Source organism: Papio anubis, chromosome 5 (genome assembly GCF_008728515.1).
Source record: "Papio anubis isolate 15944 chromosome 5, Panubis1.0, whole genome shotgun sequence".
Classification (NCBI taxonomy): domain Eukaryota; kingdom Metazoa; phylum Chordata; class Mammalia; order Primates; family Cercopithecidae; genus Papio; species Papio anubis.
Genome location: NC_044980.1, coordinates 171,883,258 through 171,907,525, shown reverse-complemented (window position 1 = coordinate 171,907,525; position 24,268 = coordinate 171,883,258). Strand labels below are relative to the sequence as shown.

Here is a 24,268-nt window from a genome sequence, read left to right as displayed (position 1 = left end):
GAATTTGATAACATTTGTGTTCTTGTTGTATTTGTTTTTAGCAATTATCTTTGATTTATGGAAAGATGGTGAGATGCTGGCGTTTGCATTTATGGCAGTGATTTAAAGTACCCTTTAAAATTTTGAATAAAATTTTAGGCGCTGTGTAAAGAAAAACCCAACCATAAACATGGCAGGAAGGTGTAGAACATGCCCCTTGAAGTAGGGGCGGCTACTGGTTGTCTCACTTGTGTTTTGAAGAGGATGGAAGCACTGACAATCACCAGAGGAATGCCTTATGTGTTCTAGGACGGCAACTGGCTGGACCCAACTCTGGGCTGCCTGGCTCCCCCAGCCTGCATGATTCAACTCATGCCACCTCTTACGGGAAGTCCTCCTGGATGCCCAGCTCTGGAGTCATCTCTCTTGTGATACACTAGGATTCCAGTTCCAACTTTCTTTGGAACCACCTGGGTCATCAGAGGTCACAAGAGCAGATGCCTACAGAGAGTGAGGAGTGGAGGGACCCGCCACAAACTGCAAGGTAAGTGCCCATTTAACGGCTGCTAAGCAGGAGTATGGGTCTAGCGTGGCCACATCTTCCAATATCTCAAGAAAAGTTACCAATCTAAATTTCCATGTGGCATCTCACCATGCCTGGGGGCTGGATCCAGCCTCGGGCACCCTTAGGTGACCCAGAAAGAGCACAGCTTGCAGGTGAAGATGGCTGTCCAGCTGTGGTGCCCTCACACCCAGGCCCCAGAATCGAAAGAACCAAGGACGTGAGATCACAGTTACAGCCTGCTGTGTAAGTCATGTTTCCCCCAGCGACTGGGACCTCCTGGCCAGCAGGGAGAGGCCTGAGTCATCTCTGGGTCCTCTGCCCCTGGCCAAGGCAAAGACCAAAGCCCTGTCCACACAGGCCTGGGGCAGGGCGAATGAGAAAATCGAAGGGGTGGGTGTTCACCCTCTGGGGAAGTGAGGCAGAAATTGGGGGTCCTAGGGCAGAGATATCCAATAGCCTGAGTGGGGGCTCTCAGGCAGGCCCTGGAGCGAGGCCGCTGAGCTTAGACAGCATGGGAGGATCAGGGCCTTGCTGGAGAGGAGGGATTGGAGAGGGGTTCCGGTTGGCAATGGGCTCTAACAGGATGGACCCAGGTGTCCTTGGATGCTTGGGTGGAAAAGGTAGGCAGACCTTGGAGAGGCCATTTCAGGTTGGGGGCCAGGAGTGCAGTGGCGGGAGGACAGAATGCATACGTGGGGTTGAGGACAGGTGAGGGCAGGAGCCTGACTGTGCTCCTGGGCAGAGAGCCCAGGTCTGGCAGGAAGAGGCTGTGCTGAGGCTGCAGCGGAGGGATGGGAAGGCAGATGGGGGACAGGGGACAGGGACTTCAGAGGAAGAGGAACTGGGGACTGAGGGAGCTTTGCCTCTCTCAGTAAGGGCAAAAGTTGATCTTTGGGGTCGCGCCCTGGGTGTACCCTCCTAACAGCATCGTCTGGCCTTTGCGGCCTCTATTTGGGCATTAGGCCTGGCTCAGCCCCTAGGACCCAGGAGTCAGTCCCCCCTCCCCTTTCATTCCCTCACCCTGTCCCGCCCCAGGGCACAGAGACAGGGGGATGCACCCCTTGATTCCCAGGGCTGCCGAGTGGGACCCAGCACCCCGAGGGCTCGCTAGGTGGGGACGTTCTGCCGGCGCCGCTCCTGGGAGGTTGTGCGCCTGGGGTGGCTGGTAGCGGGGCTCCCCCGGCCCGGCCCGCGGCGCTTCTCTGCCGCCGCCTCGGGGTGTCTCTGCTTCGCTGCGAGCCCGGCACCGCGGCGGCGGCGGCGCGAAGAGGGAAGCGGGCGGCGGCGGCGGCCGCGCCAAGATGCGCCGGGTCACCGCAGGCTGAGGCGCCCGCCGTCCCCGCCCTCCCCCTCGCTCGCCTCCCTCCCTCCCGCCTCCCTCGCTCGCTCGCTCCTTCCCTCTCCCCGCCTTCCCTCCGCGCTCCCCCGCCCTCCCCTCCGCGCCTCGCCTCCTCCGCCCCGCGCCCTGCGGTGCTGCAGCTGCGGGCGGCTCCAGCTGCCCCCAGATGTGGGCTGGGCGGCTCGCGGGGAACTTTCGCGCCGGCTGCGAGTGCGGGGCCCCGGCTGCAGTCCGGCTGCCATGGATCTGCCGGCGGGAGCCGCTCGCCGCCTGCTCTGCCCCGCGCTGCTGCTGCTGCTGCTGCCGCCGCTCCTGCCGCCGCCGCCGCCCGCGAACGCCAGGCTCGCCGCTGCCGCCGACCCCCCAGGTAGGTGCGGCCCGGCCCCCCGGCCCCGGGACCCCCGCCGGCCTGGCCCTGCGCGCGTGCCCCGCCGCCCCCTCCCCAGGCGTCGTCCAGCCTGACTTGGGCAAACTCCGCGCGCCCCGCCCGGGGCCAAGTTGGCCAACTTCGGGGCCGGGTTGGTCGCGCAGGGGGCGCCCCGCAGCGCACCCGAGCGCCTTGGGCCGGGGGCAGCCTCGGAGCACTGGCGGCTCCGGAGTCGCGGAGGGTGGGGACGGAGGGCCGGGAAAAGCCCCGCGGCGGAGAGCGCAGAGTCAGCCCCAGCGGGTCCGGGGGGGAGCCAGGGCGAGGCGGCGCCCGGGCTCGCGTCCGGGGACGCTCCGGAGGAGCCGGCTGCCGAGCGCGTAGCCTTGGGCCCTAAGGATTGGTTGGGGCGCTCCGGAGGGGATCCCCAGAGATCGGAGGGACCCTGTTCCACCCCTCCCAGTCCTCGGGCGCTCGGGGAGACGGGGCCGGCAGCGGGCTGAGCGGGAGCTGGACAGGCAGGACAGGCCGCTCGTGCTCGGGGAAGCCGAGACTCCGCCGCCCCGGAGGCCAGCGGTGAGGGCACTTGGGCGGCAGGGGCCCGCCGAGGGGTCGTGGCACGCGGGTAAGGGGGCCAACCCGGAATGGCTTCCGAGCAGCCCCACGTCCTGCCAAGGACGGTGGGTTCAAGGTTCGGGGGACTCTCCGACAGGGTCGTCCCTTCGGGCACAGGGAGGTTCCCACAGAGCCCCCACCCTGAACGGGGCAGGGGGCAGCGCTCTGGGCAGGCAAGGTCCCCTGAGGAGGGAACGGCCGGGGAGTGGCGGAGCCCCGGAGGGGTGGCCGTGTTAACGCCCCTTCCCGGTTGCAGGAAAGCCGGGGAGGTGCAGGCTGGCTTCGGGGGTCGCCCGGCGGAATGCCCCTTCCCTTCGCAGTGGGGCGGGGTCTGGGGGGCGTGGCTTGCCAGCGGGGCTCCGAGGCTCTGGGGCTCCGAGGTCTCCGCCGATCTAACGCCCCTTCCCGTTGCAGGCGGGCCCCCGGGGCACGGAGCGGAGCGCATCCTGGCGGTGCCGGTGCGCACTGACGCCCAGGGCCGCTTGCTGTCCCACGTGGTGTCGGCAGCTACGGCCAGAGCAGGGGTACGAGCCCGCAGGGCCGCCCCTGTCCGGACCCCGAGCTTCCCCGGAGGCAACGAGGAGGACCCTGGCAGTCACCTCTTCTATAATGTCACGGTCTTTGGCCGAGACCTGCACCTGCGGCTGCGGCCCAACGCCCGCCTCGTGGCGCCCGGGGCCACTATGGAGTGGCAGAGCGAGACAGGCACCACCCGCGTGGAGCCCCTGCTCGGGAGCTGTCTCTACGTCGGAGACGTGGCTGGCCTAGCCGAAGCCTCCTCTGTGGCGCTCAGCAACTGCGATGGGCTGGTGAGTACGCACTTCTCTGGCTCCTTTCTCTCCGCTGCCCTCGCCTGGGCTTTGGAAAAGCGTTACCTGGGAGTCCCTTGGGAGGGCAAGGCCTTCGCTGAGGACTTTCCCTGCCCTCCCCGTGCTTTAGGGAGCCTCGTGCTCCAACTGAAGGGCTTGGCTGGAAAGCAGGTTGTTTCGATTGGTCTGAGCAGGGGCCATTTATGCAAGGGGAGGCCCGGGTCTCCAAAAGGCTCAGCAGGCAGCAGCGTGCGCCTCTCTCTTAGGCCTGCCTGAACAGGTCTCTGGCTTGCATCCCGGGGTGGGTCCGTGTATGTGTGTGTACCTTCGTGAGTGTGTGCACATGTGTTCTGGAACGTTGGTGTGTACCTGCATCTGGGTGCCTGTGCACCTGTGTGACCATGTGCGTACGCCAGTGTCTTTTGTGCATGTATGTGTCTGGGTTTCTGCATGTAAGCGTGTTGAGCATCTGTTGAGTTTGTGTCCGTCCTTGTGCATACTGGCCTGTGTGATATGTTTGTGGTGGACTTACGGGCTGGCAGTCAGTCTTCCTGTTTCCTTGTGTGTGGGTGATGCCAGCCCAGGGAGCAGACAGTGGTGCTGAAATGCCCAGTTAGCCCTCTGCCCCTTGGCTGACCGGGAATCACTGGTTTTTCTGCTGTGGTTTCCTGTTGAACTCCAGCTGGTTCTTTGAAAAGTTGGTTTTCTCTATTTTGAGCTGAGGGGTGCATTTGGAAATGAAGGCTCTAGTGCCCATGAGCTGCTCGATCTTTTGGGGGCAGCCCCTGAAGGACAAGAGAGAGGCTAGGGGGTCCCTTTTGAGACTGCCTGGGCCTCTCTAGTCCTGTGACTGGAGCTGTGGGAAGCTCTGCTTCCTGGAGAGGGCAGGAGGGACCATGGCTCAGCACAAGGGGCCTCAAAGGAAGCCTGGATCGATGCTGAGGGAGGAGGCTGACATTGGCAGTGCTGTGTCCGGCTGCCCGGGGCCTGGCACACAGCAGAGGCCACTGCAGTTTTCTATTTTGGACTGGGTGTGTGGTGGTCAGGCTGGCTGTGCTGGCCAGACATCTGAAGCCGCCCACCATGGGTTCCGATCTAATTGCTACTCAGGGCACTCCTGCCTTGAGCGAGTGGCCACTCTCCCAGCCCCATGGCCCCTGAGCACACCCATACTCGGGCAGCCCAGGCTCATCCTACAGTCTGCAGAGCCAGCAATTACACCAGGGCCCCACAACCACTGCCATTCTTTTTATGGAGACACAGAAAATATCACTTGTTGCTTTGGAAAATCACTGCCTTTGGCTGGATTTAGTTAGAACTTGGCCATACTGCAAACAACTGTAAATATCCCTGGAGGAGGTGGGTTAAAATGGCGAGCCCTTGACATCGCCCACTGTCTCCGAGGACATCCTGGGCCTCAGAGGTGTGTCCCATTTTATGCTGGAGGCGAATTTCCTAAATGAAAGGAGATGCTTGCTGCAGACTTAGGGTGAGGTAAGGTGGTGGGAGTTGACATGGGACTGCAGTCTGGTGGTGGGCCAACACCTGTGTACTGTGCATTCCTGATGGAGAGCATTGTGGAGAGGACTTGTCACTGTTTCATTCATTCAGCAACTCATTTGGTGATTCATTTTTTCAGCCAGCACCTTCTTATGTGTTTACCCCCTGTACTGGTCGGCGATGAGGCAGGTCTGGTACCCACCCAAGGCCTCCTGCCATCAGGGTGGCTGACGGGCACTCTGGCCAGGACTTGGAGAGTGTGCTCCTGGGGGGCAGTTTGAATGGGGGCTGGAAGAATGAGTGGCCAGCTGGAAAAGATGCAGGTTGGCAACCCGGGCAAAGGGAGGAGCATGTGCAGAAGTACCAGGTGTGGACTGGACTGGGCAGGACAGGACTGCTGAGGTGTTCCATGTACCGGACAGAGCTGGGAAGAATATTGGGGTTCAAAGAGGAGCTGGGACCTGCCTGAGTGGCGCTGAATGCTGTCAGTGAATAACGGCCTTGGACAGTGGGACAGCACCATTGGTTCTTTTTCTTTTCTTTTCTTTTTTCTTTTCTTTCCTTTTCTCTTCTCTTCTCTTTTTTTCTTTTCTTTTCATCCCTCCCTCCTTCCCTCCCGTCCTCTTTCTTTCTTTCTCTCCTTTCTCTCTCTCTCTCTCCTTTCTTTCCTTTCTTTCTTTTAGACGGAGTTTCACTCTTGTTGCCCAGGCTGGAGTGCAATGGCACAATCTCAGCTCACTGCAACCTCCACCTCTCGGGTTCAAGCGATTCTCCTGCCTCAGTCTCCTGAGTAATTGAGATTATAGGCATGTGCCACCATGCCCAGCTAGTTTTGTGGTTTTAGTAGAGACGGGGTTTCTCCATGTTGATCAGGCTGGTCTCGAACTTCTGACCTCAGGTGATCCGACACCTTGGCCTCCTAAAATGCTGGGATTACAGGCGTGAGCCACCACCACCAGCCTCTTCTTTTCTTTTCTTACTTTTTCGCTGCGTATGTGTCTGTTTTGCTTTTAAATCCCCCTCTGCTACCATGATAGGCTTCTTTGCTAAGGACCTGGGGCTTTATACAGGGTGCCTCTTGTCCTCACAGAGCCCCTGTCGGGGAGGCATCTCATCCCTGGTTATAGGTGGAGCACTCAGGTTCTGGGAGGTTGAGTGACTAGACAGAAGTTATTCATCATATCCACAGAGAGGGTTAGTATCCACAGTGAGGGGTTATTCATAATATCCACAGCAAAATGTACCTTTGCACAAGGCATGAGCAAAACATGCTGAGCAGTGTGTTCCTGTGCATCACATTGCTACAGAAGAGTTTTCTAGTATCTCTTGGGCAGCATGGTAAGTGTGCTAATTTCACATGATTTTTACAAGCCTATTAAAAACCCAATGAGAAGCCTTTTGGCGTAAAAGGTAATAATGGTAAGTGACAACTGACCGTGTTCCTATTAATGCTGTGTGCCGGGCTCTCAGCTGAGCCCCCTATGCCACATTGCCTTGTTTAATCCTCACACCACCCTATGGAACGTGTCCCGACATCATCCCCCTTCTACAGATGAATAAACCGAGGCTCCAAAAGTTGAGATAGCTTGCTTCAAGCTTTGAAGCCAATTCCAAGGCCATGCTCACTACTTTTTGCTGCCTTTTTCTGCATGCCTACAAAGAGAATTTTAAAAACGCATTTCTTTAAAACATTTCTCATCTTTCTTATTTGACTCCTGGAGACGTTCTCATTGTGGGTTTGACCATCGTCAGTGTGAGTGGGGAGCCGGGAGCAGGCCTGGGAGCTGAGTGGCTTTGACTGGCTGGTGACCTGCGCTGGGCTGCAGCTCCTGTGGCTGGCCTAAGTCCTCACTGGTGGGGGACTGCCGCTGGGACTTCTGTGGGATGGAAGCAGCCCTGCCCGCCTCTGCCTCCCCACTCGGGGCAGCACAGGGGTCCTCTCCTGCCAGGCTGGGCAGGGCCAGTGGAGGAAGCCTCCATGCGCTGGGCAGTGGAGACGGTCTGCCCTCCAAGGCCTGGTCCAATCCTGGGGCCCAAAGGAGGAAGTGTATGCTCTGCCCTGGGTGCTCGATGCGAGCCCCACGACCCTGTGAGGCAGAGCTGCCCCACTGTGTGGCTGAGGCTCAGAGAGGCCCAAGGTCCCGTGGCAAGAAGAAAGCCAGGGCTGCTGCCTTTCAAGCTGGGGCTCCCCTGGGGGGCTGCCGTCTGGGCCAGGCACCCACTCTGTCTTGCTGGACATTAAGAGTCATCAAAGCCACAGAGAGAAGTCGGAAGCTGGCCCAAGGGATCGAGAGGAGTTTCATTTTTCCCAGCGAGGCTGCTGCCTTCGAGGCCACACACTGGGCTCCAGCAGGCTGAGGGGCTAGAGCAGATCAGGCAGGTGTGGGCGGGCCTGGGACTGTGCAGTGCGGGCGCCTGGGATTTGCAGCTGCTGCTGGTAGGGTCTTCCTTCCTCCCACCCCGCCTTGGCACTGCCTGGATCGCAATGAGAAGTTGTCAGGAAGACCAAAGAGGGCTGAGGGAACCTCTGGGTTCCCTAGGGTGTCGGGGCTCCCCAGATAGGAGCAGAGGCTCCTGTGGGTCCCAGCTGCAAGCAGCCTACACAGCTGCTAAGGCCAGTCTCAGCCTCCGCCATACTTGTCACCTTCCTTGTTTAAGTCTTGCTCAGTCTGAGTGACAGAAACCCCTGCTCATATTGGATGAAACAAGGGACACCATGGCCCCAATTATCTGGGGGTCCTGAGGAGTGTAGGCTTCAGGCCTAGCTGAATCCCGGGGCTCAGAACATGCTATCCGTTTCTCAGCCCTGCCTCTCGGTGTTGATTTCAGAATTGCTCTCCACTCCGCAGCCCCCAGCCCACCACATGGGGCCACCAGCGGCTCCAGGCCTAGCTTGTTTTCCAAGGAGGCAGCCCTTTGAAACGGAAAGCCCTCCTCTGTGGGTGACGCCTGTAAGAGCTGGGGGAGGGATTGGAGGCCCATCTTCAAACCCATAGCCGTGGTGCAGGCCTAGCCCAAGTCTCCTGCCCACCTTTGGGACTGAGGGGGAGGGACAGACTCCCAAACTCTGGAATGGAGAGGGGTCTATCGTACAAGAAGGGAGGACGACAGTTGGGCAGGGTGGTGAAAACGGTTGTGGCCTCCCTCCCCCTGGACTCCAGACCCCATGTTGGGCTTAGAAGTCTTCCTGGGCTCCAGGCTTGCCTGCTCGGCTGCCTCCAGAACCCCCTTCCCTGGATGACCCCATACTCCTCAAGTCACATGGCTCCCCGCAGTCTCCTCCAGACCTCACCCTTCCAGGGTTGCCCTCCCCTAGCCAGCTCCAATCCCAGAGCGCTCTGGCCCGGCTTCCCTCCACGCCTGGCGCCAGCCCCTGCCTTCTGCTCCTCTGTCCCCCAGTGCTCCGTGCTCTCTCCCCCACAGCGCTTCTCCACACTGCAGCCAGAGGGATGTTTAGAGACCACGCAGAAACTCATGCCACGCCTTCACTTAAGACCTCTCGGTGGTTCTCACTGCTCTTAACAAAATCCAGACCCACTGGCCTGGCATTCAAGGCCCCTGTGACCTGGCCGGGGCCCTCCAGCTCCGGCCTGAGTCACACGCTCTGCTGGTCTGGAATGGTTGCAGGAGGCAGAACTCCAGCGTCCTCCTCAGGTGCCCTGGGAGGGTGGGCAGTGACTCCCTCCCCTGCTGCCTTACCTGAGCCGAGGGCCCCTGTGGAGACGCCTGAGGAGTCCAGCAGTGCAGCACAGTCCCTCCAGAGGCGGGCGGAGGTGGTGGGCGGCCTCAGGAGCGGGTGCGGGGAGCAGCATCCAAACCATCTACCTCCGCTGGGGGCTGCGAACCCAGCCCCTGCAGTCTTCCTGTGAACCAGCCGCCGTGGCCCCATCTCACAGGTAGGAAACCGAGGCTCTAGGAGTTACATATGCAGGTCCTCTCTGTGTGGGCTGGCGTCTCTCCTGGAATCCTTCAGGGAGGGGCAGAGTAGAGCCAACTCCCAGCACCTAGTCAGCGCTGGTCTCAGCTGGAGCCCCGGGAGGCCAGCTCTTCCTGGGACCCCCGTATCATGTTGCCCAGCCCCGGCCTGCACTCCATTGCATGGCTGAGTGTGTTTCTGGCACTGGTCAATGCGCGCAGCCACGTGCTCGTTCCTGTGTGGCAGGCTTCTGTTGCCTGATGGTTCGCTGTGGCTTCCCTGTCGCCCGTGTCTCCAGTGCTTAGCGAGTCATGCCTGAGAGAATGCAGGCCCTCCTGCAGAGTCAGCTGGGAGGTGAAGGCCAGGTCCTCACCCAGGCCTGCTGTGAGGCTCACAGGGGCCACACCTGGGTGAGTAAGGGAATCAGCCAGGGGCTTATCCGCCCTGAGCCCCAGGGCCAGGAACATCCACTCAGGAGTGAGGCGGGCTTTGCTTCGTGGCTGCCTGAGCTGTGGTCTGGGCCTGCCTACTCTAGTATCTGGAGACCCAAAGGGGCAAGTGTGCATGGCGGCCTTCCTGGGACCCTGGGTCTGTGCTGGCAGGCAGACGTGTCCTTCCTTACCCCACCTCCTTCTCTGGCTTGTGCACCTCTGGGGGTCCCTGTGTTGCTGCCAGGACAGCAGTCTGCTGGCTGCATGTGGACGTGTGCATGTCCTGGGGCTGTGCATGGCAGGAGTGTGTGGAAGTGTGTGCATGTACATGTTGCCTCTGCATGTCTTGCATGTAGGGGTGCGTGCACACAGTGTGTGTGTAGGGGTGCATATGTGCGTGCATGTCTGAATGAGTGTGTACATGTGAGTGTGTGCACACACGTGTGTCTGCATGGGAGTGTGTGCGTGTGAGTGAGCGTGGGCCAGCACGTGTTGATGTATTTCTCGGGAGGGGTTTCCTGCACCCTGCAGAAGAGGGGCCTTAAGTGGGGTTGAGTTACTCAGTGGAGAGGAGGACACAGCCCCCTCAATCTTGGCGCCACTTTAGACACCCCCATCCCCTACTGGTGGTCACCCCGGAATGGGAGGATCCAGGTAGGAGCTGCACACTCTGTTTCATATTAAATGTCAGCTGTCCACCGGGTCTGCGGTGCTGCCATTAATATGGAGAAGTTATTACCGAGCCTGGAGCTGGCTCCTCGGGCTTGTCCATGAATTTCAATTACACTGCACGACGACTCCAGGGCTGCAGAGTGGGGTGCACAGCTTCCACTCAGAGGCAAAGGGAACCCTCGTGTCCAAGACCAAGGCCTGGGTGCTGCTGAAGCCAGGCAGGCTGTACGCCATCCCCACCCTGCCCTGTGCATTTCAGGGGTTAACCCAGGGAAGCAGAGGCCTAGTGTGGGTTGGAGGCTGCTGCGGGTCACATGGTCCGCTGTGCCCCTCGTGACTGCGTAGGGCGGACAAGCACCACGATGCTGCGAACCTCGGTTCCTCCAATAGCGAAAGATGGGTTCTGTCCGCACACACTTCACTGGCAGTGAAAGGATGGATGTGCAGCAAGCGCCTACCCCAGGCCCGGGGGTGAGAAAGCGGCGGCCGTGTCTGCATCTCATTAGCTCTGAGGTGCCATCAGTTACAGGACACACCATTACGTTATATGCCACCAAGAGAGAGGAGACTCCCATTTAAACTGCGGCTCTGTGCCCTCACTGTGGTCCCCTGGAGGTGCAGGCCCCGCCCCTGTAGTGCTTGTTTTCTCTCATGCTGTCTGCAGCCTAATGGGTGGACCACTTCTCTTGCCTGGCCGTTGCTTGGCTCCCAGGAACTGACTTCCGGCGGCTTCGTCTGCCTCCGGGGGTCTTCCTCTTGTGAATTACGAAGTAGCGTCCGTCCTCCAGGGATAGGTATTTGCCTCACCAATGCGAAGCTACATGCACCTTTCTGCGAGCACCCTAACTTTTTGACCTCACGGTGTGACTCTTCAAAGGCATTTTGAGTGTCCAGGGTGCTGGCACTGCACGCGTCTGCAGTGAGGGACTGCATTGCAAGGGTGGTGGCCCAGGAGGTGGGGGCCGGGGCCAGGGTGTGAGACCTGCCAATCGCATCCTCACTTCAGGGACGGGAAATTGAAAGACGCGTGTGGGAGGGAGCAGCCCTCACCGGCTCTCTGAGCAGAATGTCCAGGATTCATCTTTACAGCCGGGTATTTTTCCTTTGAAAGCCCTAATCTGACATTTTTTTTTTGAGATGGAGTCTTGCTCTGTCGCCCAGGCTGGAGTGCAGTGGCGCGATCTCGGCTCACTGCAAGCTCCGCCTCCCGGGTTCACGCCATTCTCCTGCCTCAGCCTCCCCAGTAGCTGGGACTATAGGCGCCCGCCACCTCGCCCGGCTAATTTTTTGAAGTTTTTATTAGAGACGGGGTTTCATCGTGTTAGCCAGGATGGTCCCTAATCTGAAATGTCAATGTATTAAAAGTATTGCAAAGTATTAAAGCCTGTCATCTTTAAACCCGGGTATTTGTCCTTTGAAAACCCGTAAATGACAAGGTTTGGAGAGCTTAGGGTTGGTGAACACGCGGAGGTGCTGCGAGGGTGAGTGGTCAGAGAGGGCGTGGAAGCTCTGCAGCCCTTCCCGTTACCTTGCCCTGTTTGAAAGCTGTTTGAAAGCAGGGATTGGGACCACATGGAAAGGAGGGCGTCTTATGTTTCGTGCAAGGCTTGTCTAAGCCTTGCTAGTGGCCATTTTGATTGGGACAGAGCTTCTGGACATATGACGAAAAGGGGCTTGAGAGCTGTGAGCATATTGGTATATATTTATATCTCTATTTTATGGATTATAGCATGTACCATCGCCAGTCAGTGGCAAATGAAACCTCAGGTTAAGCAATACCACAGATAACATTCTACTTTTCCATCATTCTGTTCTTGTACCAATACTAAGCTGTGTTTATTATTAGAACTTTAAGGCTCTAATATTCAAAGTATTAAGTACTTTGAAGCTTCGCTGTCCAATACAGTCGCTATAAGCCACACAAGGCTATTGAAGACTTAAAATGTATCTGGTCTGAATTGAGAGGGGCCCTGAGTGTAAAATATACATTGGATTTCAGAGACTTAGTGCCCCCCCCAAAAAAGAATGTGCAGTGTTTAATAGATCATTTTAAAGTATTGATTACAGGTTGAAATCATAGTATTTTGGGCATACTGGGTTAAATAAAATATATTACTGAAATTAATTTCACCTGTGTCTTTTTTTTTTTTTTTTAAACGTGGCTACATATAAAGCTCGAGTTCTATTTCTGTTGGACTGTGTGGCTTTGGAACATCTGGCTGGATACTTCCCCCTTTGTTGGTATTCTCTTGCAAAATTTTCTTGGCTGGTCACACATGTTTATTCTTTCAAATGAATTTTAGAATTGTTTTGTCGGGTAGAAAAATCCCTCGTGAATTTGATTGATAGTAAATTAAACTTAGAAACTAATTAAAGAAGGAACCGATGTAATTTACAGTATTTACCAGGAACAGTGTATTTTTCAGTTTATTTCATTCTGCTTTGATGTTGCTCCGTAAAGTATTATATATATATTTTTATACAGGTCATCCGTTTTTAAAAATCAGGGTTATTTTGAGGATTTTTTTTCCTCTTTGCCATTGCGAATTGAATACTTTACATCTGTTGTTGGTACGCAGGAAGGCTATTGATTTTTATAGAACTATCTTTTACCGAGTAGCTTGATTGAACTCATTAATTCTAATATATCTGTGAAGTCCCTTGGGTTTTCTAGGTATACAGTTGTGCTCTCTGTAAACACTGATAATTTTGGCTCCTCATCTCCAATCTGCACCGTCTGGAACCTTCAGAGCGATGGGAAGTCACAGCCATGGCTGCTTGCATCCTCCTCAGTGCCTGGCTTTAGCGGCAACGCCCCCAGTATTTCTCTGCTTAATACAACGCTTGCTTGTGGATTAAGATGGATTTCATGTGAAGGCAATATCCTCTGAATTCTTGTTTTCTAAGATCCCATTTTTATCAGTAAAGGAGCTGAAATCGGGATAAAATGTCTTAACTCTTAACGCTCCCTTCCCTCACCTCCAAAAGCCAGAGGTGTTGCAATTCCGGGGTTTTGTGTTCTCAGCCTCAGGGCCTCAGCTGTCCACTTTACTGGGCCAGAAATGAAACCCAGTCCCCATTTACGCCCCATGGGAAGCACTCGTAGGGAGGGGAGCTTTCCTGCGGAAGGTGGGGGAGCCAGCACTTCCCGCCATGCGGGCGGCTTCTGGGAGAACAGGACCCTGTGCTTGGAAAGCCCTTTGGGCCATGTGTGGGGGAATTTCCACTTTGATTTGCAGCTTCTCTTTCTCCCCTCCCAGTGGTGTCTCCCTCCCTCTGTCCCGTTTCTCGGAGGAACCCGCCATTCTCCCCCTGTGCCTTACGGCGGACTTTGCCCTCTGCTCTGAGGTGCTGGCGCTGCCTGCACAGTCCCCTGCGCTTCCAGTCCCACTGTTACCTGGTATCCCACGTGCTTCTAGAAGGCGTTTTTCCAAGCAAAGACATTCCCCTCCTTAGAATAAATCTGTAGGCAGGGCACGGTGGCTCACGCCTGTGTAACTTTGGGAGGCTGAGGCGGGCGGATCACTTGAGGTCAGGTGTTTGAGACCAGCCTGACCAACATGGTGAAACCCCATCTCCATTAAAAATACAAAAATTAGCTGGACGTGGTGGCACACACCTGTAGTCCCAGCTACTTGGGAGGCTGAGGCAGGAGAATCTCTTGAACCCAGGAGGTGGAGCTTGCAGTGAGCTGAGATCGCACCACTGCACTCTAGCCAGGTGGCAGAGTGAGACTCCATCTCAAAAACAAAACAAAACAAAGGAAAAGCCTGTGGCTTGTCTTGCAGAAGAGTTTCTCCATTGTGTGATCTATCTGCCTGCCCACTGATGGGCATGGAATTTGAGGAGCTTTGAATAGCATCTGTACATAGGCCCCATCCTGAGAGATTCTGGTTTATCAAACCTGCACGCGCCCCGGGGTCTGTATTTTTCAAAAGCTACACAGGAGAGTCTTTGGCACAGCATGACGGCTGCTCACTAGAGAGGGCTGTGGGGAGTGAGGGCTCTCAGACCAGACCAGACTTGGGGCCTGGCTCTTCTCTTGCTGGCCCGTGACCCTCCGTTTCCCCAGTTAAGACACCATCGGCCTCCCAAGGCATGTGTCAGCGAGGGAGCACAGGGGGATGAGGCTGGCTGGCCTCTGTCAAAGGGAATTCCGTGGAGGGCTTGAGGTGGAAGGAAGCGATCCAGTGGGGATGGCCAGGCCTGGGATGTGGGAAGCTGCCTTGGCGGTGTCGGCTCCTGGCCCTCTGCCCTTGGGTCTCTCACCCGGAAATTCAGAGCCCTGGCAGAAGGAAGGCAGCCCTCGTTGCAGGGACGTCCCCAAGGCCACACGGTAGGAAGGGTCCTCACATGCAAGTGGGCAGGATACCAGGGCAGCAGCTGGCCTTTGCTGCAGGGCTCTCCACACTTGGCGGGCACCTGGAGCTCCATGGGCGTTGAGCACTGATCCCGCAGACCTGATCAGGGCAAGGTGGGGGCAGTGGTAGGCATCCTCCTTGGTGCTCCTCAGTGCCCTCCCAGGCAGGTGCCCAGGCCCTGGGAGGCTCCTGGTCTCCTCTCCTTCTCTTCCTTCCCCTCCCATCACCTCCCTCCCTCCCCTCTGCCCCCCCGACTCTGCACGACGGCTGACCACTGGCCACTGATCCCAGCGCACTGGCCCTGAGCTGAGGTCTGGGCCTCTGGGGCAGTGCAGGTCGGGTCACAGGCTGAGGTGCTGTCTGAGGCCCTGTGATAGTGGGAAATTATAAATGTTTATTTGCTGTTCATCCCTGGCTCCTGCCTCAGAGCTCCTCAAACCTTTGTAATCTCCTGAGTGTTAAGGGGTGATAGAAACACCTTTTATTGTCATATTTGGTCTAAGCCCCCTGGTTCCTGATATAAGAGTTTCTGGATTACTGGGTTGAGAATTCAGCCTCACTTCCCCAACCTCTGGGGATGGGAGTCATGGAACTTCCATGAAAACCCCTGAATGACAAGGTTTGGAGAGCTTAGGGTTGGTGAACACGCAGAGGTGCTGGGAGGGGGAGTGCCCGGAGACAGCGTGGAGGCTCTGCTACCCTTCCCGTGACCTTGCCCTGCCCGTCCCTCCCATGCAGCTGTTTCTGGGCTGTGTCTTTAATAATCAACTGGAAATAGTAAGTAAAGTGCCTCCCTGAGTTCTGTGATCTGTTCTATTGATGAACACATGTCTGTCTGATTCCAAGGTCCCAATTACTTTTGCACCACCCTAATAGCAAATTATAGAGCCTGAGGAGGGAGTTGTGGGACCCTCCCGATGTATAGCCGCTGGGTCAGAAGCACAGGTGGGAAGCTGGCACTTGCAACCACAAGTGGGGCCGCCTTGTGGGACTGAGCCCTTAGTCTGAGGGCTATGCTGACCCCAGGTAGTTGGCGTGAGTTTTGCACTGAACTGTGGGACACCCAGCAGGCATCTGGAGGTTGGAGAACTGGGTGGTGGGAGGGAAACCACGTGTTTGGTGTCAGAAGCATTGCAAGTGAAAACAGATGCCTGTGGACCTCACCCAACCTGGGGGCTCTGATAGAACAAAGGGAGGTCCCAGGCCAGGGCTCAGCCCCGGGGACAGGGAGAAGGCCTGAGTTTCGGGAACAGCCCCAAATGCAGCTGCAGAGACAACTGTCATAGGACAGTTGTGCTGGGTCCTGGTGCTGGGAGCCCCTCCCTCCTTCCCCTTCCCCTCCCTCCAGCTTCTCCTCCCCTTCCCGCCTCTCTCTTCCCCCTTCTGCTTTTCTCTTTCCTCTTCTTCCCACTCCCCTCCCTTCTCTTCTCCTTCATCCCTTTTTCCTTTTTCGTCCATTCTCCCTTTATGCCCTCTCCCCTCCCTGCTCCTTCTGCCCTCTCCCTCTCCCCACCTTTCTTTCCCAGAGTCTTTCATCAGCCAGGACTCCTGGGGACCTTTCCTGGCTGGGGGCCCTTCATCGTCAGCTGCACTCTGCACCTGTACCTTCCTGTTTACACGTCACCTCCTGTGACACCACCAAGAAGCCCCCGTTGCCAACAGGTACATTCTGGGAACCAACAACGACCCATCCCAATGTGCTGGCAGGAAATCAGGGCACAGCGACGGGGAGTGACCCACCCCAGGGCCCACAGAGCCCAGCTCCCTCCACTGCAGCTGGAGCGCCAGATGAAATCTGTGCCTCCTCAGAGGTACAGATAACTCCCCGCCCGCACAAGCAGGGTGAATTGCTGAAAAGGGGGATTAATTTCTCCTCTCCTTGGCCTGCTACTGAGTTCTCGGTGCATTTTCCAGCAAACAAGGTCAAAGCTGAGTCCCTGCCCTGCCAGAGCATCCCCCACCTCAGATAGGGCGGCTTGGCCTTTGGCCTGTCCTTCCTCTTGGGGTGCCCTGTCTCTCATGGGCTGCGTCCTCACTGGGGAGGGTGGTCCGACGAGCACAGCCGCTGGGGAAGGTTGTGCATGTGGTATCCTGCTCGAGGGCACCTGGGCAAGGGGGTCAATGAGGCCAGCCTTTGCTCTGTCTGGGAGTGAATGGAGTGGAGGTTGGAGGGTGCCCAGCGCTGGGTGGAGATCTCGGGCACTGGGGGAGGGGAAATATGTGTCAGGTGTCTGCCTCCACAGTCAAGGTTGCCAGAGTTCCTGCATTCTTCTCTTTGGGGAGCTTCTGCGTCCTCGGGACTAGGGACATTAAGAACCAAAGCCAGGGCAGTTGCAGGGAGGCTGCTGGACATTGCAGGTGGCCCTGGCTGGGGCAGTCTCGGCTGTGGTCACACTGTGGCCTCTGGGGCGGGGGATGGCTGGTCCAGGACTGGGCATGGTATGGGGTGGGTAGATGTAGGCCGTCTCTGTCTTGGTGTCAGCCTGTCCTGATAGTCTCTGGGGGCTCAGAGTCCTCACAGCCTTCCCCCAACCTGCCCGCAGGTGCCCATCTGGCTCTCCAAGGCCTGCAGGAGTCCTCTGGGGCTGGGCTGGCCTGGGACCCTTGGTGGGCGTCAGGCCATTGTGTTACTGTTGAAACTTGTTTCTTTAATGGCTGGTGGTTACTGCCTCCAACTTTCCTCCTCTGAAGCTGCTTGGTTCTCACTGGGGCTGGTCATTAACCCTCTGTTAGCTTGGGTGGGTTTATATTTGCAGAACTTCCTTATTTATTCTACCGGGCTGGCGTTTCCTTTCTTCGGTCAGCTCTGTCCGGCCTCTCTTGCTGCTTTCTTCTGGTTACTCAGGCTGTAGAAAATTATCAGCCTTTCAAAGAAGTACTCCATTATATGTTTTGCTTTTTTCCTGACTTGAGTTTTAAATGTTGAACTCCTTTAATTCAAATGAAATGTGTTTCTTATACTGTCTAAGGTGTTGGTTTTAAGTGTTTGTTCTTTTCTGAATCGCCACGCTGTTGTCTCAACACCATTCATTTGCTGATTCACTCTTCTTGACTTTGGGATGTATATTCCATCATTATGAAGTTCGTGGAGGCGACGGGTTTATTTCTACCCTTTCTGTTTTTCTTTTGCACCAGTCCAGGGGTCTTTAATTGCTGTTGGTTGACAATACATTCCGATATCTGATAGGGCAAGTTTCACCATCATGAGGTTTAAAAAAAAATGCCTCAAAGAGTGTCCCCTTCGCAGCAGGCCCTCAACAAATCTTTGCTGAACAAATGAATGACATCTTTAAGATGTTTAATTTTCTCATGGAAATAAGAACATTGATTCAGATCTTTAAAAATATAGCCCAGTAGGTTTGTTACTAAGAGACTTAGAATTTTATTGCCATTGTGAATAGGGTCTTTTCCATTATATTTTACCGCAGACTGTTATAGATATCTGGGAATACTTTTAATTTATAATACAGTAGATGATTATTTACTCGGAATACCTGGGACCTGCTTATTTCAGACTAATGATATTCTCAGAATTTAGACAGACATCTTTATTCGCAGGGAGGAAACAGAGCACATTAGTGCAAATTATACCTGCACGTGCAGAGCTGCAGCGAACCATCTGACAACCTTGGCTGACCTGGCAAACCCCAGCCCCAGCTTTGCTGTCCTCAAGGCGCGCCCTCCCTGGCAACAGCCCCTGCTTCTGATCCTTTGCTCTCAATTACTTGCGTCTTCCCATGTCTTACAAATATGAACCACAGATAATCACAAAACCTTTTTAAAATAATCTCTTACTGTATACAGTTCCTGCCACCAGGTAATCCCAGCACTTTGGGAGGCCGAGAAACGGATTTGAGGTCAGAGGATGGAGACTATCCCATAACATGAGAAACCCCTGTTCCCCTACTAAAATGACACAAAAATTAGTCGGGCGTGGTGGCGTGGGCTTCTGCAGTCTCAGCTAGTCAGAGGCTGAGGCAGGAGAATAATGAACCCGGCATGGAGTTTGCAGTGAGCTTCTGAGATCATGCCATGCCTCCTGCCTGGTGAGGAGGCAGGACTGTCTCACAAAAAAAAAAAGAGAAAGCAAAACTAAATCTCCTGCTTGGATGTTTCCCGTGCTTGCATTCCCAGGTCTATGAGTTTCTGTATTTATTTTGCATCTAGACTTTTCATGAACTTCCTTGTTACTATTTGGTTCCCTTTTTGTAGATGTTTTTGGGGGTGAGGATTCTCTAAGTGTGTCGTTATTTTCTGCAGTTCATAATGTTGTCTCTTCTTTTTCAATATGTGTTCGTTTTACGTCTTTAGTAATTTTGTGTGGGAGCTACACCCGTGTTTTCAGAGCATCTAGCCCCACTTCTAAGGTAATTGAGAACCAGGTGCTGCTGCTTCTGTGAACGCGGTGGTGGTAGACCCAAAGTGGACAAACGCTGGCCTGAATGGATCTCCCATGTCCGTTTCCCCACGGTGGCACGGCTTTCCTTTCCCTGCTCTCTTGCATCAAGTACAGCTTCGAACGCAGGATGTGCCCATGTTGTGGTTTTATGGGGACGAGTGGTGGCGACTGACCTTCCCTTTCAGTCAAGGAGCCTCTCTCAGCTCCTCGTGGTCTGTTAGGTGTCCCCTGTGGTTGGGAGCAGGACACCAGCCATGCACAGGATTGTTTGCAGGCTGGCAGGAAAACTGCGGTCTTTGAAAGATGCCCCAGTTTCTATGGGGGATGTGGTTCAGTGAGACACTTTCAGGAGAAGGCTGGCAAGTAGATCCAGTGGTACAACCTGGAAACTCTAGGAATCTGGACTTAGGAGCCCCGTTTGGAGTCCCTGCCTTACCCTTAACAATGAGATAATTTTCTGAACTTCAGTGTTCCCGTTGTGCAGGGCGGGGTTTGCGAGCCGGCGGGCCGTGTGCCATGTCCACCCACAGATGAGTTTTGTTTGGCTTCCCCAGAGTTTGAAAATTTCTCACAAAGCTCAAGATTTCCAGTTTCTCTTGAGAACCAGGAAATCTGCGGGGCCTATGTGCTGGAGGGCTAGAGTGGAGCAAGGATGGAACCTTCTAGAAGGGTCCCACAGTTCCAGGTGCCTTGGGAGTCTCTGCTGCTCCCTGTCATTACCCGGGTGGGCTTCACTCACATTCATTCCCTGTGTAGGCACCCGAGAGTTTCCCTGATCTTGAGATGAGTGCTGCTGGGCTTTGGAACTGGTCAGTTCTTCCTCCCTCTCTCCCTCTCCTTCCCATGACTTCAGCTTTTGGCCATCAGCCCCATGCAAGGCCCCGTGCGCCGGAGTCAGACGTGATCTCGCTCCATCACGTGGGCTTGGTTTCTGCTCCTTCCCTCCCTGGGCGAGCCTCCTGTCTCTCATCTGTGAAAGGTAAAAGCTGATGGCAGTAACTACTCTTGGTGGGCTATCATGAGGGTTAAATGAAGTGAGTCCCATGGCCAGCAGGAGCAGCGAAGAGCCTTTGTTACTACAAGGTGATATTTTCCTGATGGCGCTGCTAGGAGGAACCACAGTGTGAAAGCGCTTGGAAACACATGGAGCCAGGTGCAGATTTTGTCCCTTTTGAGAGCTCTGTGGGCTGGGCTTGGGCGGGCATGGGAGTGGGGAGGCGGGGCCAGGGGCGGGGCACAGGCTGGGATAGGATGCTCTCCCTGCCCCAGGCATCACCGGCCTGGGATGTATTGCCAGCGGAGGCCGTTACAGTTCTGAAATGGAATTCCTGGGTCAGAATAAGGAGAACAGATGTTTACTGGAAGAGGCCAGGAGCCGCTGACATCACCGAGAGCCCCTCAGGACATGACTGAGGCCAAGGGTCCTCTAGCCCTTCCTGCCAATACAGCATTCCTGGGGCAGCTGCCCGGCTGGGGGTGGACACACACACACACACACACACACACACACGCCATTTCTCCACCAAATCCTTCCCACCTGAACACAATTAGTCAAGATGTGGGAAAGATTTCCAGTCTGGAATGGGAGAAGAGTCTTGTTGGCGGGCGGGCCCCAAGAAGGGAAATGGAGGCCAGTGTGGTGAGAGGATGTGCAGGACGGAGAGGCAGCCTTTGATCGGGGAGCGCCCTGGTCCCTTCCTCCGCACACCTCCACTGGAAGGGCCTGGCCGCCTGGCCGTTCTCCTTTGGCAGCGAATCCGGAGGGTGTGGTCCGGAGGCGGCTGGTGTCGCTTCTGTCCGCGCGTCCACACCTGTGCAGCCGGCGCCTGTGCCCCTGTCCCTCCCACAGGCCGGTCCCAGGTCCACACTTCTGTGACTGCAAGTGACAGAAAACCGGGGCCGAAGCAGCTGGGGCCAAAGGGGGAATGCAGGACTCAGGGCGGCGGCCCAGGCCTCCTGCACAGTTTCAGCTCGGCCGCCCTCCCCATGGGCCCTGCCTGGGCAGTGCACCTGGCGCCCGGCAGAGAGGCCCAGCTTCCCCGAGGGTTTCTGAGAGAGCCCAGTGGCCAGTTCTCACTGGCTCAGGTTGGGTCACATGCTTCAGGCAAATCACTATGGCCAGGGCAGCGGAGTGGGACGTTGGCTGGCCAGGCCTGGTCACAGGACCGCTGTGGCTCCAGGGCTGGCGTCTGTCCTCTGACCCTCTGGGAGTGGGTCGGGGAGAGGATGGGCCCCAGAGGAAAGCCAGGCTACTGTTGTCTGGAGGAGCTGTGGGTCCCCATTGCCTTCTGTCTCCAGGACATCTGCCCTGTCTTCTCCCTGCCTCCTGTTTCTCCCGCTCCCGTCCAGCTGCCCATGATAAGCACACAGCCTCCCTTCCGTGCCCTCCCAAAATGCTCCCCACGGCTCCTCCACTTGGAGGGTAAAGCACAGGCCCCCAAGACCAGCATTCAAGGCCCCTCCTGACCATCATCATTTCCTGCTTGCTGTACCCACCGTATCCACCTTCCCATTCATCCTGTGGGCCTGGGACAGGGGCTCCGAAAGATCACACATACCCATCAACTGTCAACTCTGCCCACGTTGGAAACAGTGCTTGTGGCAGGTGCAGGAGGAGACCACTGTCTTGGCTGAAGTTGAATCTGAAAATGACCTAAGAACTTGAAGGAACCAGGGCCTAGTATACATCAGGGGTGTGACTGGGGGCTGGGGAAGCGGAGATTCCTTCAGCCTCATGGGCTCGCATTAGCAGAGCGGACAGTGGGGTGTCCCTGAGGACCTGTGGGCTTTTACCTGAAGTGCTGGAAACCCCGTAGACCTGGCCGACTCCTCACGCCTCTTCCAGGAAGCCCTCCTGTCCTCCGCCATGGTGGTTGGCACGGCTATTCCGTGTCCTGAGCCCTCCTGCCAGCCTGGTGAGGCCCATGGATCCCTGATCAAAATAATGTTTTTAGTGCACACTACAAAATACACAGGGAATAAATCCGATTGAAATAGAGCTATTGGCCGGTCATGGTGGCTCACGCCTGTAATCCCAGCACTTTGGGAGGCCAAGGCAGGAGGATGGCCTGAGCTCAGGAGTTTGAGAGCACCCTTGGCAACATGGTGAAACCCTGCCTCTACTAAAATACAAAGAACTAGCCAGGCGAGGTGGCGGGCATCTGTAGTCCCAGCTACTCGGGAGGCTGAGGCACGAGAATCGCTTGAATCCCGGAGGTGGAGCTTGCAGTGAGTGGAGATCGCGCCACTGCACTCCAGTTGGGGCTACAGAGTGACACTCTGTCTCAAAAAAAAAAAAAAAAAAAGAAGGAAAGAAAGAAAGCTGTCAACATACACATGCTTTTAAATTTTTTAATCGTTATTATATCTTAAAAAATTTTGGTAATAATGTTATTGAGATATAATTCACATACTATATACTTTACCGACTTATAACCAGTCCTCACCGCCTCAGGTTGTAGCGTCAAATTCAATGAAGGGCTTTAGTACGTTCACAGAATGGTGCAACCATCACCACAATTTTAGATCACGTTCAAGACTCTGAAAAGAAACCCCAGACCTTTTAGTAGCCCCCAATTACCCCGTCCTCCCAGGCCTAGGCAACCACTGACCTGCCTTCTGCCTCTAGAGATTTGCCTGTTCTGGGCATTTCATTCGTAGAAATGGAATCACATGGTGTTTACCCTTCGTGTCTGGCTTCTTTCACTCAGCATAATGTTTTTAAGGTTCATGTGGGTTGCAGCACGCATCAGAGCTTCGTTACTTTGTATGGAAAGATAGGATGCCACTGTATGGATGTACCGCAGTGTTTAAATCCACTCGTTGGTTGATGGATTGGGCTGTTTCCATCCTTTAGCTCTTGTGAATAATGGTGCCGTGAACATTCATGTAAAACTTTTCCGTGTGCTTTTAATTAATGCATTAAATAGCAAGGCCGAGGAGTACATCTTGCAGCCTCTATCATTTAAGTTGTGCTGAGCGTAAACACCATTTGGTCTGATCTGCGGCAGTGGTGCTGACAGGTGCCAAAGCCTGTGGTTTCTGTCCTGATGGGCACAGGTGCTGCCAAGTCTGGGGGTTGCTGCCTGTCTCCAGAGCTGAAGGGAATGGCAGCTTTCAGTTTGCAGTTAGTGAAGATGAAGTTGAAGTGTTCTCTCTTCCCAGGGTATGGAGCCCAGGTTAAGAACGCTCCAGGGAGCTCCCACAGGGCCGTGACAGGCCCCAGTGGACCCTGGTGAGTGCTGTGGCCTGTGGCAGGACCAGGTGTCCAGATCAAGCTGGTGGCTGTTCTGCCTGCCCTCAGCCATGCTGACACCTGCCACGAAGCCTGGAATCTGCTTCTTCTCCTCCCCCAAGTATTCTCTCTGTCTTTAGCTTGGGAGTCCTACAGCTGGAGGGCGGGGGGCCCAGGCCCTCCTGGACTGCTGCCCCGGGGGCCCCACTGTCTTTCCTTCTGCCAGGCCATTTCCCTTCGCAGCTACCTAGGAGGGAAGGCAGCCAAAGGGCTGTCAGAAGGGGGACCGGGGATGGGTTTTCCATCAGTGTGCAGCTCTGCTCCCTGACACTGGCTCGGCTGGTGCTTGCCTCTGGAGGGCACCAGGCCTCGGTCACTTCCTGTGCAGCCCCTGCCGGCCGTGGGGCTGATGAGGGCTCCTTGGTTTTGTAGAGACTGTCAGTCTTGGCTCTGGAGTGGCCTCAGTCGTAGGCAGCTCAAGTCCTGCCTCCCGCCTGTCCCGTCTGCAGGCAGGATCCAGTCTTCACGCACCCATGCTGGGCACAGCCCTGCCTCCGCACTGCGCTCAGAAGGGGAGTGTCCCCTCCCAGGAGAGGCCTTGCCGGGCACCTCTCCTCAGGGACACCTGCAGTTAGGGGTCTGGCGCCAGCTTGTGTGTGGGAGATCAACTCCCCACAGTACTGTCAGGCCCGGAGTGAGGGAGCCGCGGCCCTGAGAGGCCTCTTTCTGTCCAGCCTGCATTGCCACATTTGGGTTTCCGCCCCACCCGGCCTGGGCTCCACCTGTCTGCGGAGCTGCCAAGGCTCTCGTCTAGTGCCCTTTCAGAGGGGCCTGCAGTCCTGGTTCTTGTATTACAGAGGCAGCCAGAGGCTTCCCTGACTCGGTGGCTGGCGTGGCCTTGACAAGTCATCTGGAATTGGGTCACGGCCTCCTCGCGTCTCCCGGTGTCTGATGCGGCAGTGAAGCTCTATTTCAGGGCCTGCGGGAGGACCCAGCATGGCTTCAGGGTTTACCCTCAAGGGAGGGCATGGATCAGAGCCTGTGGTGCGGACCTGGGCGGGGGAGGGAGAACTGGACCCTGCAC

The 24,268-nt window shown here is 56.0% G+C and overlaps 1 protein-coding gene across 4 annotated transcripts in view; it reads left to right on the top strand.

Moving 5' to 3' along the window:
* The first annotated feature begins 1,976 nt into the window (after window positions 1–1,976).
* ADAMTS2 (ADAM metallopeptidase with thrombospondin type 1 motif 2) overlaps window positions 1,977–24,268 on the top strand; it is a 232,972-nt gene continuing 210,680 nt past the window's right edge. For 2 of the 4 annotated variants that reach the window (XR_004183937.1, XM_031666681.1), the window contains exons 1-2: window positions 1,977–2,250; window positions 3,277–3,671. Coding sequence is in view for 3 of the 4 variants with exons in the window: in XM_031666681.1 (XP_031522541.1) it covers window positions 2,124–2,250; window positions 3,277–3,671 (522 nt within the window). In the remaining variant the exon portion in view is untranslated. The remainder of the gene's footprint in view (window positions 2,251–3,276; window positions 3,672–24,268) is intronic. The other 2 variants (XM_031666680.1, XM_031666679.1) reach the window with 1 other exon arrangement.